Consider the following 16,022-nt stretch of genomic DNA (forward strand, 5'->3'; position numbering starts at 1 on the left):
TGACTGTGTGTGTGTGTGTGTGTGTGTTTGGTGAGTAAATTACTGCTCATTAGCAGGCACTGGGCTGGTGCTCAACTATTGCAATTTGTTACAGTTTTTGCTTGTATGATTAAAAATATATTTCTCACATTTACACTGAGACAGGGAGGAAATTAATCATTATGGCCTGAGGATCACAGCATTTATTTCTGTCACAATAAAACGTATACACACGGTCTCTCACTTACACGCGCACACATATGCGTACACACACACACACACACACACACACACACACACACACACACAAACCCTGATTAAGCAATACACAGTAGAGGAGGTGTAGCTGACATTTTCATTTGGCCTGAACAACAAACACTCTTTCACCTTTTGTCATTAAACAAAACTTTTACATAAGGGAATTTTACTCACATGAATTTAGTCACATGGTCTGCTTAAAAGACTGTAAATTAAACAGAGATATGCAGGTATATACACATGCTGGACTCCAGTCAGAACGACTTGTTGGTGAACTGTTGGCCTATGGAACCATTCCGAGTGTGTTGGAGATGTAAAGAAAGGGAAAGCAGTGAAACAGAAGAAGACTGGGCCCTGGACAGGTGTCTGATCACAGTGTTTTTGTTCTCAAAGACGTGTTTACGCAGCCGACATCTGGCATGTGCAGCATGACCAATCAGGGTTTTCTTTCACTGCTGCAGTGCAGAGCCTCCTAAGGCAAACACATGCACTGTGCATCTAGGCTCTGATCACTGTAAACTGATTACAGGCTGTGGAAATCACATGGAAAGGCGGCTTTTCAGGTCTCAACAAAAGAGGGCAGGCAGTATAGCAGAGCCAGATTCATATGCTTATGCTCAATGGGACCTCTGTGCATGTGTTAAAAATGAAATCATGTATAGTCCTTACATGGTCTTTGCCGTCATCTTCACGGGTAAAAGGTTGACCGATATTACAAGTGAATTGTTGTGTGTCAAAGGTTGATGGGAATTGACATTAGAAGTGAATTTTGAGGTCTGACTGGTACTCATGTCAGCAATGTGTGGAGATTATGCGAGATGCTGATTGTTTCACTTCCCTTGGCCTCAAAGTCAGTCCACCCAATCAGTTCACTGATCAAATGACTGAGGGACCTCACCTCCGTAACGCTCTCAGCTCAAGTGACTCAGTGTTTTTTTGCTGTTATGTAGAAAATTGTTACAGCACATTTTCTCTCACTTCTCTCCGTTCACTGATACACCGAATACTGGTATTGCTTCTATTACTCAGATGCCAAACTGTACTATTTCAGAACCCCTTTGTCTGTAAGATGAAAGACAATAGTTATTTGCTGGAAAGCAGAAATTCCCCTTGCAGGTTCATAGCATTTGCATTTCTATCATGGCTGAGAGCAGAAATGATACTCTTTCACATTGAAACGGAGCACAGTAGACTGAGGCTGTTTCGTTACATCTTTAGACCAGGACCAGGGCATGGTGTTGCCAGGCCATGGTGTTGGCTGGTAATGTCTCAAACATTGTTCATTTCATTGAATGAAGTTTGCTTGTTGGGATATTCACTGAAATGTGTTTGCCCGCCTCTTTTTTTTGTTTGTTTGTTTTACTGAATTCTTGTTTGATGTATGATTAACCCTTGATATGTCTAAAGAACTCCGACATCCCTAGACTTTCAGTGGTGTGAATCAGATAAAATGTATCTGTAGTTTTGCCTGGTGCTGTCGAGTAGCTGGGGCTCTCTTTTTTTTTTTTTTTCCACCCTCTGTCTCTGTGGTGCTTTTTTACAGAGAAAAATCGACGTTCAAGCTCGACATTTTCATTTGTCTGACAAACTACGACTTCCCCTGCTCCTGCTCTCTCCTCCCTGGAACACTAAAAGGAGAGAAATCCTGACCTACTATGGTTTTCTTCTCTTTTTCCTCTTGGATAGCCTTGTGTGTGTAGATTAGTGTGGAGTAATGTGGGTCTGGCGGATTGCGGCAGGCCTGCACTGGGAAGGCACTGGACTCATAAGCATGCCTCACAGCAGCGGAGTCTCCTCTTTGAATTATACACTGAGTGGAAAGCGCTTGGGCAGAGAGGAAGAAAGACAGAATACCCTGGAGGTCTCTGTCAGGTACCGTCACTTTACTTAAAACCCTCTGTTTGAGAGCAGCCATTCCCAGGAGCAGATGACTACGAGCCAAAGAAAGCTCTGATTTTTTCAGCATTTTTAAATGGTTTCCAATGCTGTAAATTTCAGTGCAGTACAAGGTTGAAAGTCTTCATAAATTATGTATTCCACACAATAAGCTGAATGAAGGATAAAGTATAGCGTATGGTTAAGGAACTGGGCCCACTCTTTGTTAATGAGTCATCAGTGAGAGGGAGGAACCTGCCGTTTGAGTTGCAGTCATTAGACTAATATGCAATACAATTAAACACTTACACCTGCCATTCAACTGGCAGTCATTAGACCCATATGCAGTATAATTAAACACTTACATGGCATGTTCAGGTAATTTCCTTGTGTACAGACATTTGTGTTCAAACTCATTGTTTGTTTAAGTCAGTTATTTGACAAGACGTTTTAGATAATGCATCATTAGTGATTATCTAAGTAGTTTACCAGAGACTAAGATCAGAGACTAACTGTATTGTCATTGTGTTACGTGCTATTTAGTGTGTGGTCTATATGGGATTCACATCTTTATTTTACATCACATATAGGCCACACCTGGCTAAGTAGAGGGCTGTGTAACAGTTTTCATGTTATGCTAGGTAGCCATTAGCAAAGTCTTTTGATGGTATTTTCACAAGCAGTTTATGAATAAAAAGGCAGCGAGGGAACAGTCAGGGTATTTTAACCCTGTGTTCTCAGGGACAGGTTGCTGATGTCGCTGTGACAGCTCCACTGGTAGAAGAGAAGACCTTGCCTCTGAGTGATTCTGGTGTGGTCTTCTAATAATCTGTGTGTTTTTATTGAAAAGTAATCAGATCTCATGATGAGAGATGAACCCACATTCCACACAGACATATTCAGATATTCAACAAAGACACTGTGTATAAGTTCAAGTTATTGAACCTGCCCTACAGGTTAATATGGATCTTTCTCCAGACACTCAGGATCTATCAGACGCTCAGATGCAAAGCCCTCTCTGCCATAAGGGAAATATTAGCATTGACAAACTCTCTGTCATATCTGTCCATTATGTTTGTTTAACGACAGATGGATCCACCCAGTCAAAGCTCTATAGGGCAGACCACACATTAATGATCCTTTGCCTGACCATTAACCATTTCCCTACAATACAGCCAGGCCCCAACTGCAGCACTGCCATACCCTCAATTCTGGCCTCTAAAGTATACTTTTCAGCCTATCAAAATTGATTTGAATTCTGACCCTCTTTGAGAAAGAGATGTTGTTTCTATATAAGCTTGTTTATGTTACCGTGCTCTTTTCTTTTTGTGTTTTTCCTGTTCTGTGACGTTCTGTGACGTTCTGTGATGTGAGTTCTTCTCACTACCTTGCTGAATTTCTTATTAGTGTTTCGAGTCTGTCGTTGGGATGTATGCAGAATGTGTGTTAAGGTTAAGTGTTTTCTAAAGCTATTTCCGTGGAAACACGCAGTCCTGTCTGAGTACATTTATCTAGGCCACTCCTTCACAGTTCACACTACACTGTCACACCTTCATATCTCCTGGCTGTCTGAAAACCAAATGGCCGAGGTACATGTCCATCTAACAGCACATATTAACACGTCTTTGACTTGTCAAACAGGTATAAGTTGTACACCAACTAGGATAGATAATCACAAACTGTCTATCTCTATTTCTCTCTGTACTCTTCCTTTTTCCGTTTTCACTCTCTTGCTCTATCTTTCAGTAAATCTGCCCACTCAGAGCTCTGCTGAATGTCTTTGCTGTGACACAATCAGGATTAATTAGATTACTGAGCACAGGCAGTCTGAGCCAATAATCTACAGTATTAACCCTGTTCCGCATTTTCACCTACTCTGGGCCTTATTTAGGTTAAGCACAATTACCAATCTGTCGGTCCAAATCTCAGCTCTGACGACAGACAATAATTCACACGCTCCTCTTCTGTCCCTGATCTCTGCCTGGAGAGGCTCCTCTCTGTGCTTCACAGCTAAAATGAAATGCGTAATGAAAAAGATAAAGGAGGGAGTTTTACTGCCAACATAGAAGGGCTCTGTTCTTCACTGAGGGCTTCTTATGGACTATTGGCTCTTTTACACTAGTACAGTGCTGGTGCCCGTGCCCGTGCCCGTGCCTGTGCCGGTGCCGGTGCCGGTGCGGAGCCAGTGCTGCCTTGGTGCCTTTTGAGAACCGCATTCCCACAGGTTTGGGAACCGAACGCTACATGGCGAAAGTCTGGGTAATTTCCGTGGGGGAAAAAATAATGTCGTACAGAACGCATCTGCTTGCTTTTTATAAATTTACTTTTACGCTAGGCTTCCACACAGCGAAACACCTCACGAATTTTGCCCTAAAACTTTTCGCTATGGGGACAAAATTCATGAAAATAGTAAGTCTGTCGTCTAGTTCAAAAATTAAAACGAGCGTTTAAATGAAGGCCTGCAGTGGTCTATTTGCACCAGCTAGAGCTGAGAGAGTGAGTGTTTTTTCTACCACTATGTTCATGTAACATGTAATCAACAGCCCGTGTTGATGTAGACACAAATTGTTGCTCATACATCTTTTAATCATATACATATTTTCATGCTACAAATAGCCTTTAGCCTACCGCTACTTGGTCAGACGTTTTTTGTTACTCCTGCCTCTCTAGAGAACGTCACGTAGCAAACACATCAAACGCTGAACTGATTGGTTCTCGCGTGGTTTTTATTTGCATAGCCTCTGATGTCAGTGGTTCCAACTTTTAGGACCAGCAATTCTGCGGTGCCGTGCTGGTGCCAGTATTTTGTCAGTGGAAAAGCGCGGCCCCGGTGCTCGATTAGGCACCGGCACCGCAGCAATGGAAAAGGGGTATGACTCAGCTTCATCAGTTATGGAACCAATGTGCCGTGGAGTTGTCAGTGTGGTGAGACCTTACTGAAGCAGCATTAGAATCAGAATTGGGGGGGGGGGGGGGGGGGGGGGTGATCAGAGTGTGAATTACCGGGCCACTGTTCTCCTGCTCTGTCGTCTGGAGTAATCTGTCTGTGTCACTCACACTGTCTGTGTGTGGAAAACACCTCTCCACTGCCCACCCTATCTCATAACCTCTACCTCTCTCAATAGGCTTCAGTTACTTGTGGAAACAGATAGTGGAGTGCCAGCATTGTAATTTTGTGCAGAAAGAACTGTCTGTGTGTGTGTGTGTGTGTGTGTGTGTGTATACTTGCATGGAGAGAAGCAACACCTTTTCCCTCCTCTTTTTTAAGATGGACTTGCCTCCTAATTACATCAGCTCATACCACGTTTATGGCAGCTCTATGTGTGTGTGTGTGTGTGTGTGTGTGTGTGTGTGTCTGTGAACCTGTACATGTTTGTGTGTGTGAGATCACCTCACTTTAGATGTTCATTGGAAGTTCTGTGGGTTGTTTTAAGGGTTGAACTTTGCAGATGAGTGTGTGTGAGAGAGAGACAGAGACAGACAGAGAGAGGGAGAAAGAGAGAGGTTGTGGATGAGTGAGAGAGAGAGAGGTTGCGTTCATCTGAGAGTTATTACCTGGTGAGCTGTTTTGTTTTTCTCTCGTCATGTTTGGAGCTGAGAGTAGCTCCACTTGTTGTGTTCTACTTATGCCTTGTTTGAAAGCTTGGTCTGAATCACTATCAAAGACAAAATCTCTCCCTGCACTGTGGCGAGTCTTATTTTTTTTTTGTTTTCACCGCACCTCACGCTACGAAGCCTGAATAAGTTACAAAAGATTGAATGTTTTCCTTTCCTTTCACAGGAAATGTCCTAAATGCTAAACACACTGGGTATTCAGACTCAGAAAATCACATCCTAGCCATGAACGCTGTTCTAAAAATCAGTGTTCCCTTCTTGTCCAACAGGTCTGTGTGAACCTGCTGTTTTAATGGAAGCCCTTCCTGTTTGACAGGCCTGTGTAATCCCAGTGCATGGAGCAGGTCTTTACAGGACTGTAAAGTTGTGGTTTATGGTCTTTAGAACTAAGTCTTTTCTGCTTAAATAAATAAACCCCAAAGATGAAGACTAGGATGATGAAATTGCAGATGCCAATGACTGTGTAAACAAAGAGAAGGAAAAAAAACAAAAAAACAAAACGCTGACGTTACCTCCCTCAGCACCACTCATTCAAGTCTTCCTCTAAAAGATAAGGAGTCTCTCACTCGCGCGCTCTCTCTCACTCGCGCTCTCTCTCACTCGCGCTCTCTCTCTCTCTCTCTCTCTCTCTCTCTCTCTCTCTCTCTCTCTCTGTCTCGCTCTCTCTCTCTCTCTCTCTCTCTCTCTCTCTCTCTCTCTCTCTCTCTCTCTCGCCTTTCAAAGCTTTTTGTTCAGCCCTCTTTGGGAGAGATTCAAAGTCTCTCTCTTTTTGTTTCACACACATGCTCACACAGTCACTTTCTCTTTGGTCTTTCACTCTCTCCAACCCTTTGCCAGGGAAACCCATTGAGCCTTGCACAGGCAGGTACCTGTGTTTAGCTGTGCTGACAGTGGATCAGGTCCACCTTATGTCAGCTCTCAAGCTCTGTCTCCTAGTTGATGCCCTTTCAGACTCTGTGCTTTGTCAAGGAGGAAATGCACAGAATAGTGTGCATAAGAGTTCAGATTTGGTGACTTTGTTACAAAAACACAAAATGATGCTTAATACGTTTTTTAAAAGAGAACAGAGACATTCTTCTCAGACATGACAGATTCTTCCTCCTCATCACCACCACCGTCTTCCACAGACTTCTCTCTGCTCGGGCTAGTCTCACTCCACAGACTTCACTCTGCTTGACCCTGTCTCACTGCTCACAGTTCTCTCTGCTCGGCCTTGTCTCACTCCACAGGCTTCTTTCTGCTTGGCCCTGTCTCACACCACTTTTCCTGTCTGAAAGTTTTACTTTCACTCCTCTACATTCCAACGATCACATCTGCATCGCAAACGATTAAAATCTGTCCCTTTTAAAATCCTGATATGAAATATTAAGATTATTATGAATATACTGTGCTATCACACTGACTCACACTCTGAATCTCATTAGTTCATCTTTTAAACAGGCACAAGTCAGGCCTGGGACTTGGTACCCCAGCATGGAATGTGTTTGTCAAACAGCCACAGCAAGGATAAACCTTCCTCCTGTCTTCTCTTCCTGTCTATTCCTCCGCCATGGAAATGAACACAATGGCTCCATCTTCAAATCGATCTCTTACAGAGCAAAGATGTCCACTCAGCTCTGAGGGAAACTATTAGTCTTCTGCCACTGGGCCAGCTGCGCATCACACCTTAAAGAACAATCTCCTTTAGAGGAATGTACTCGCTACCATAAAACACAATTATCATTGACAGACTTCTGCTCCTCCCAGGCCCGTTCTGCAATGAACACAAACTAACATGTCTGGGAAGATAAATAAAATCTGAATCTTTTCTCATTTTTCCTGGTTTTAGGCTTTCTGGTTTGTAATTGATGGGAGGTGCTTTGAAAAGCAGTGTGGGTTGTGTGCTGTGTTCTGCAGATTCCACAGGGGCTCTTTTTGGTTCCATGATCAAACTTGTGTCTTGTAGTTCACACACATTGGATTTATTAAAGAAAAAAAAGAATGCCCTGTTTTTGATTTATGATCAGTTTTGTTATGCATGCTTAGTGTCTCATATTGTTTGTTCACAAGTTCCTGAAGGCAGTTGTCTCGTTTCCACAAGCTTTTTGCATTACAGAACAAAGGGCTGTTTGACATGTTCGCCCACAGGGTGTACGTCACCTCTCTCAGGCTGGAGAAAAATTCCTACTCCCCCTGATTATGGATATGACTTTATTTATATCACTATGGATCTGAGAGTGAGTAATGGCCTTGAATTATGGATCAGTGCATGGATCTGGATCCCTTTCTGCTATTTTGACAATTAGAATAAGATGTGCTGTCTGGGAAGGAGGGAGGCCAGGGGGTCAGGAGGACCTGACAGGGTCCTAGAGCCACTCACCGAGCAGGACTGTGACTGCTGGATTATCACTGTCATCTGGTACCGTGTGAAAGAAGTACCTCATCTGAGCTCCTGTATTCCCATGCCCCTGGAGTTATGGACCATACCCGAAAACTGAGACCATTTTTAACACCCCTTCCCCCACACTCTCTCTCTCTCTCTCTCTCTCTCTCTCTCTCTCTCTCTCTCTCTCTCTCTCTCTCTCTTTCTTCAGAGAACCCTGGCTGACATCTTAGCGCTGAAGTGATGGAGACTTTGGAATGCTGCAATGTGTGGAAGGGTCCATGTGGTTCTATAAGTAATATAGAATATAGATGAATAGAGATGACTGATCTGAACCAAACTGAGGAGACCGTGCCACTGCACTCTCCTGATATTTAATCTCATCAGTTGGCGCCACTGAAACAACTCATTCTTGACTGATGAGAAGGCCCTATGCCTCTCAACTGCCTGGTCTCACAACTCCCTGGTTCTGACAGAAATGTAGGTCTCCTCCGCTGGGTTCACTTCTGTCCTCAAATCCTTCAGCCTCTGTCTTTACACCCTCTCTCTCTCTCTCTCTTACTCTCTCTCTCGTCACAGACACACAAATACAGGCAGAGGTGCTGTTCATGTTGGTCTTAGTGCTGACTTAAGATTAATCCATATTGAACCAATTGAACTGGGTAACTGCTCTGCTTTGCCCTTTTCAAATGTGTATCCTGCTGCTCTGTGGGCAGGAGCGTCTACTGTGGCATCCCATTAAACACCACTCCACAGTAACACAATAACGAGGTCACAAATACTACCCTCTGCTTTAACAGGGGGTGAGAAGAACTAGCAAGGACAATGTTTTAATAACAAGCCTTACCCTAATACACAGTCACAATTAGGTTTTATGGTCTTCCATTAAAGAAAGGCTTGACTCATTATGTTGTATCTGACTGATGCTCTCTGTGCTGTCAGAGCTGAAGAGCTGCAGGGAAAACCTGTGGAGGAATCAGTTTGTCCACTCCAAGCCTCAGGGCCCCTGGACGGTGTAGTAATCATGTGACTCACATGCCAGTCCAGTTTTAAAGAGGGATAGTATTAAACCGCTTGCACCTCTCTCTGGCCAAGAGAAGGAGAGATGAAGGAGAGAGTTTTAAAGAAGGAGGGATGGAGGACAGAGAAACACTGCTAGCACTTCACTCTGGCCAAGTGACCTCCCAGGGACCAGCCAAATTCACTCACTTAACAGCTGTACTCTCTTCCACTTTCATTTGTGTTGTGTTGAAATTAAGAGTTTACCTTCATAAACCAAGCCGAAATCACACTGAAAACGTTCAGTACCCCTGGCTTTGTCTCCTGCGCTGACCCAATCAGTTTGATCTGAAATAATTCAACTTTTGTTGGATGCACAGCCCTCGTGAGCCTGACTTCCTGTTTGTTCTCGATGGAGGTGCTAACTAAACTGATTTCCTTATTAAATTTAGAGAATTTTCATCTGTTCAAACATTGTCCTAACGCTGTGTTTTTGATTTGTCTTTTTTGTGTCATGTTCCTTCCTCGCCCATTTTCGTTAGATTCTTTTTGCTGCAACCTGTGTGGGAGTCTCTGAGGAGCATAAGTGAAACAGTCCAGAGATCTGTGCTTGAATCTCTTTCAGACCCATGGGTCCCTTGAGGACAAGGCTGCTGTGTCTGGGCTGCTGTGACAGGTGCTGGGGGTGGTGTGGATCTGTGCTCAGTGCTCTACTGCTGTCACTCCAGTTCCCCACAGACACTGGCAGTAATTCGGGTAAAGGCCCAGGAGGCTCTGCCCACACCCTGTCCTGGCTGCTCATTTATCTTAGTTAGGGACCTGTTCAGCCCTCAGCCGGCAGCCTCAAGGAGACAACGCGCACACACGCACACACACACGCACACACACACACACACACACACACACACACACACACACACACACACACACACACACACAGCTTGATATGTGTCTTTCTTCTGCCACTCTTGGGTGTTACAACAGAGGACAAAAGTACCACAACCTCAGCACCATTGTTCAGCTGCTGGATTTTAAACTTGTCTTAGATTTGTCAGAAAAAAGCAAAACGGTCTGTCCGACAGAGTCATACTTTCTGTGGAACAGTGTGGCTCTACACTTTTAGACATGCTCTGTATGTCAGCAGGAGGGTGATGGAGTGTCAGTGGGAATTTCTGACTGCAGTAAATCTTTAGCAAACAAAGCTGTGTGGTAGTTTTTGTATTCTGGGTCAGATTGTGTGGCAGTGTTTGTGTGACGTTGTTTGTTATCCTCTTTTAGTTTGTGTGTTTTACACCTGAACACACATTTGCCGTCTATAAATATATTACCGCATCTGTTATGAATTTTTGCTTGGTCTACCCACGTGGTGAAGGATCAGTTATCAGAGTGTACAACCAGCCATCTTTAGCATGTCTAATGAGGAGACTTATTGGATTGTCTGTTAAATGTTGTTGACAGTCCATATGATGATTTTAGTTAGAGCCAAGGTGATTTACTAACTGGCCACTCAGGTTTTATTAAAGACATTAATCGAAGTGATACAGTGTGATGTAACTAGACTGACTCGCCCAAATCCCAAAGCATGTGTGCACTGGGGCAGTAATCATTCATAAACACACGTTGTTCCACATTAGTGTCCTCATGTCCTCTAAAAATCATCAGTAACGTTAAATTGAATCAAATGGAATTCCTGGAGATGTCAGACACAGTGTGAGGAACAGACAGCCAACATAACTCCACAGCCTTAGTTTGAATGTCAGAGTGGGGAAAACAGCTCTCAGTTTACCCAGAGAAGAGAATGGGAGACAGCCTTCTGCTGAAGAGTCAAGGATAAAGGAGGTCAGGCCTTCCATTTGGGAGTCTGTCAGGGTTGGGACTGACTGTAGACAATATCTGAAGTGTATAACAATACCTATAACTCCATAGTATGTTGGAAGTATGTTGAAAACTATAATAATGGTTATTAGAATTCTATAATGTGTGGAGAGTAATTAGAACCCTGTTAAACTTGAAGTTATCACAGCTGTATGAATGATTATTAGAACTGTAGAGTGTTAAGCTTTAGAATGTTAATTAGAACACTGTTGTATCATTCTACCCACTTTCATTGTTTCTAATAGACTTTTTGTTTCTTTGCCATTGAATCTGGAAACATTTGCTGTTCCACAGGTTCTTCTTTACTCACACTGCTGTTCTCACAGAGATTCTCTCACTACTCTGTGGGGACTCTCAGGGGTCAAATGCTTGGTGAACTTCACGTCTGACACATTCGATTGGATTACAAGAGAGACGGGAGTCAATCCTGTTCTCCAGTCAGATTGGCATGCGGCTGTTTGGAATCTCTGTGGCCTCTTTGCTGACAGGCCTGATTGGTGCTGCTTTGAAGTGTTGGGTTGTGTGCATACTGAAGAGCCCAGTTTCTCAGACCTGCTGAAGCCTGCAGAGTGCTGTCCTGCCTTTAAGCTGCCTGAGAAACACTTTAATGAGACATACAGTTAGATCTTCTCACTGCTCTGGTTCTCCACTCACCTAACAGAGACTCACTGTGTCAGATTCCCCATGTTCCTCTCACAGTGATTACGTTCAGTCAGACCTGGAAAACATGCATCTGTGTGTCTGCAACCAGAAAGTTCAGCAGTACTGATTATATATGAGGCCGTGTAATAACTCACCTATGGTAGGGTGACCATATTTTGGTTTTTGACAAATGCATCCACAGTGCATCCATGCAGCTATGTTATTGGACTTAAATACTGTAGCACGTTGGGAGGTAGGTGGGTGGAGTGTCCCAGCAAGCACTGGGGTGACGAAGTGTAAATTAGCCCCAATTCGCTATTCTTGGTTCATGTTTCCCTTTGTGTGTCTAGTCAAAGTGTATGTGTACTGCTGATCATGTTTTCTTTGTGTTGTGATGTTCAGTTCACGTTACAGTTTGTGTACCGTCATTGTACTTGTCTGTGTGAATGATGCATTCCCCTCCTAACTTCTTGGAAATTTAAGTGAATGTCATTCCTAGTTTCTGACGATGTGCATGTAAGGCTGACGCCCTGACAATTCAATGTTAAACTGCTTCTGTACTTACTTGCTGCAATACGTAACCATCTGGTCTTTAATAAGGCAAATAATAATAATAATGCTGGCATAATAATAATGGCAAAATGACCTTATTTCTTTCCATTCAACGTTTGGTGGCATTACGGCTTTCTTAAGGTCTCTTGGCTATTGCTGCAGTGTTAACGGTAATGAATGAGATACAGTTTAACCAGTGTTTATGGCATGATGGTGTACATGACCGTCCACTGGTGGCGTGCGAGAAGGCGGGATCTAAAGAAAAAGGTCAAAGCAATGCAAATGCACACACAATGAATGGCGACTGTGGAAAGCAAAAGCCAAATCTCAGACATTTTTGGCGCTTTAGAAATCCTGTTTGGGCGCATTTTTTTTAGGTCCGAAAAAGAGGACACGTCCGGGGAAAAAGAGGACGTATGGTCACCCTAATCTATGGACATCTCTTTAGGCCCCTCAACTCAGGCTTTGTCTGAATTTCATACCTGTGAACTAGCAGGTATGTTAAATACAGAAACCCTACTATAAATTAAATCTAGCATACACTTACACATGCCCACACACGCACACAGCTGCAGAGCTCATCATGTTTGGCCTTATCAGCTGACTGCAGGTTGGCAGAATGCAGTTGTGAATCACACATTCAGTGTGTGTTGGACTGCTGTGCCTACTGGGCACCAGACCACCCTGCTGGGACTGGTTCACTGGGACGGATTCACTTCTCCAGGCCATATACAACCATTCAGTCTGGCGGTGTGTCACTGGGCTGATGAGCAACTGACAAAGGACTGACTGGATCACTGATTAATCACCCCCCCCCCCCCCCCCCATATGTTTTTGCAGGTGTTTAGGAGGAAAGCGGTGGAGCTGGGGGAGAAACTGCTTCCTGCATTCAACACCCCCACAGGCATACCCTGGGCTCTGCTCAACTTAAAGAGGTCAGTGCATCACACACTCATGTGCACACACACACAGACACAGACACAGACACACACACACACACACACACACACACACACATTTATCCACTTTGTGATTCTGCAGGATTATAAGGAATTTATAAGGAAATTATAAGGAGAAATCTGAACTCAGTCAGTGTTGTGTCAGACAAACCCACAGATTGGGGCATGACCAACCTGGCCGGCCTGAGTGCTGCTGTAACCACACTCATAGTGGGGGAGGCCACAGTCTCACCCCTGTGTTGATTTTTTTTTTTGTCAGTATTACTCATAACACCAAGCCCACACAAAGAAACAGTTCTCATTTATGTGAATCAGTGCTGTATGCTAACAAACTCTGAATCTCAGTGTGCCAGTTTTGGTAATGATTATGATGTGGCCTTAAATAATGAACAAAAAATTGGGCTCTCTCGTTAGATAAACAGCGGAGATGCTTTGCTACAAACAGAAACTGCTGGGGCTACTTAGTATATGGTGTTGCAAGTTACTCTTCTTGATGGTACTCCTTGGTGGCAGGGTGGTCAGAGCATTCGCGTTGCTTGGAACCCTTCTGCATCTTCAGCAGGTATCTCAGCGTCACAAGTGTTTCGCCCCTTAGCCTGCATGCCTTGCCGGAATGGGGCAACAAAAAACAAATTAGCCTTCACCCGCAGACGGGTTCCAACTGCGGGCTCTCGTCAACAACAGCCATATTGAGTTGGTCTCACCTGCCACGGCTATCTCAGTGGCTTTCTTCAGTTGTTTAGGTTCCAGACCCATCCTCCGTAAGAAATAGCGCACTGATGTTGCTGGGAAACCACGGCAGCCGACTTCGATGGGAAATGAAGTTGTTTGCCATCCTTTGACAAGAGCCTCGTCAGTCAGATTCTGGTACTTTGCTTTCTTCTGTTGGTGAGAGATGGCTAGCCTGTCCTGCCAGGACACTGAGTTCGGCTACTAAGATGGTTTTTGTGCTCCTGGACAGAAGAACCATGTCCGGTCAGAGTGAGGTCACTGCTACCTCTTCTGGAAAGACAAGTCTCCTCCTCAGGTCCACTTGCATCCCCAGTCAGAAGCTCGATGCAAAATGGAAGATGCCTTCTTGGCAGCTTGGATGTCTTGCTGTACAGGTTGACCGAGCTGAAAGTTTGGTGAACACCCATCTATCTTCGCAAGGATTTGCTGCATAGTCTCTCCACTGCCTCCACTTGAGTCATAGGGAAGTCATATAGCAGGAATGGCCATTGCATTCTGGGTACGATGCCATACTGGAGCTGGTTGTTGTAGGTTGCCTTGAGCCAGATGTTTAGCTGAGCCATGGTGTCTTTGAGGTTGCTGCTGTCCTTCAGGGTGCTGTCATACTTCTTTCCAAGGCATCGGGATTCCTTGTTCTTGAATCGCTGTAATCTCAGCCCCTTGAATACGGAAGATGTTTTTTGTTAGCTTTCCTTTCAGGATAGATAGACTTCTAGATTGTCCTGGATTGAATTGCATCTGTGACCATGTCGCCATCTTCTCCAGTGAGTTTAGAACCCATCGTGTTTCTTGGATCGATGGAGTCATCACAGTCATAATCATCTATGAAGGCTCTGGATGCTGGATGTCTTGTACCCTCGTCCACTTTTGGCCCGCTGCATTGCATTCTTCCTGCCTTTAGTAGTAGGTTCATGGCAGCCACAAACAGGACCACGGATATTGTGCATCTATGATGCACAGCCATGTTGCCCTTTCCACGCCTTTGCCATTTGGTGGCGAAGTTTCCCACAGTGAACCTCATCTTCAGCAAATCCATGCATGACATTATAAGCTTGACTACTTCTGGTGGTACTTGGTAGTGCTCCACTGAAATTTCGATCAGCTGGTGGGTTACGCTTGGGAGGGCCTTGGTGAGATCTAGCCATACGACTGAAACTGTGATGTTGCTGCTCTTTGCCCCCTTGATGATCTGGCTGATCAATGATGTATGCTCCAGACATCCAGAGTTCCCTGGGACCCCTCCCTTCTGGACACTTGTGTCAGTGTACGTGTTAGCGAGTAGATGAGATGTCAGTCTTTTAGCAGTAATGGACTGGAATATTTTCCCTTCAACATCTATCAGGGAGATCTCTTGAAACTGGTCAAGTGTTGATGAGTTCAGTTCTTTAGGGGCAAAGCAGCCCTCAGCTAGTGTCCACAGCCAGGGTTCCTGCTTCTTCCTGCAGAGTGTCCGTAAAAACTTCGATAGCCTCTTCAGTAGCTGTGGGCGGTTTTTGTAGATCTTGTAAGTTGTGCCTGATGGTCCTGGAGCAGATCCAGGTCGAGCTTTTTCCACTACTGCCCTTCATTGAAAGTGAAGTCTGCCATGTTGAAAGGGGTGTGTGGCTTGAGTGTTGGCAGCTGGAAAGGCTTTCCTCTGTCAACGCTTTTCTCTCTGCTTTTTCCGGATTGTCTCTGTCCTGCACAGCTGGAGCAGGTTTTTCCGCAGCTCTGATCTTAACTGGTTCAGGGCTGCTTTTTCCTCATCAGCTGCTTTCCGCCACCTGTTCTTGAGCATTCTTAGTTCTTTCCACAGTTCTGTGATCTAGCGCTGCCTCCTGCTGGTGGCTTGACAGTTTTGCCTCTCTTCACACCAAGGGCATCTTAGCATGCCTGAAATACAACTTGCACCATGGTCTTTATCTTCTTGGTTGCATCTAAATATGATCAATTGCTTCATGGAGCAAAAGACCATTGAATCCAACTATTGACTGCCACTGTGTGCAATCCCTTGTACCACGAGAGACCTGAAACTTCTCCTATTCATTTTCAATGGGAAAATAAGCGATTAAACATAGCAATTAAAAAAAGATGAGAGGACGGATCAATTAGCTGTATACAAGCACACCAGTAGGTCTTAGGACGGACCTGTTAATGCTGGAATGGCATCGATAGTGTGAAAACTGCAGGAGTAG

At 44.4% G+C, this 16,022-nt stretch overlaps 1 protein-coding gene across 1 annotated transcript in view; it reads left to right on the forward strand.

Moving 5' to 3' along the window:
* Window positions 1–16,022, forward strand: part of man1a1 (mannosidase, alpha, class 1A, member 1) — a 97,761-nt gene that overhangs the window by 47,915 nt on the left and 33,824 nt on the right. The window contains exon 5 of the mRNA XM_030770374.1: window positions 12,998–13,092. Coding sequence (XP_030626234.1) covers window positions 12,998–13,092 — 95 coding nt within the window. The remainder of the gene's footprint in view (window positions 1–12,997; window positions 13,093–16,022) is intronic.

This window comes from Chanos chanos, chromosome 4 (assembly GCF_902362185.1).
Source record: "Chanos chanos chromosome 4, fChaCha1.1, whole genome shotgun sequence".
Taxonomy (NCBI): Eukaryota; Metazoa; Chordata; class Actinopteri; order Gonorynchiformes; family Chanidae; genus Chanos; species Chanos chanos.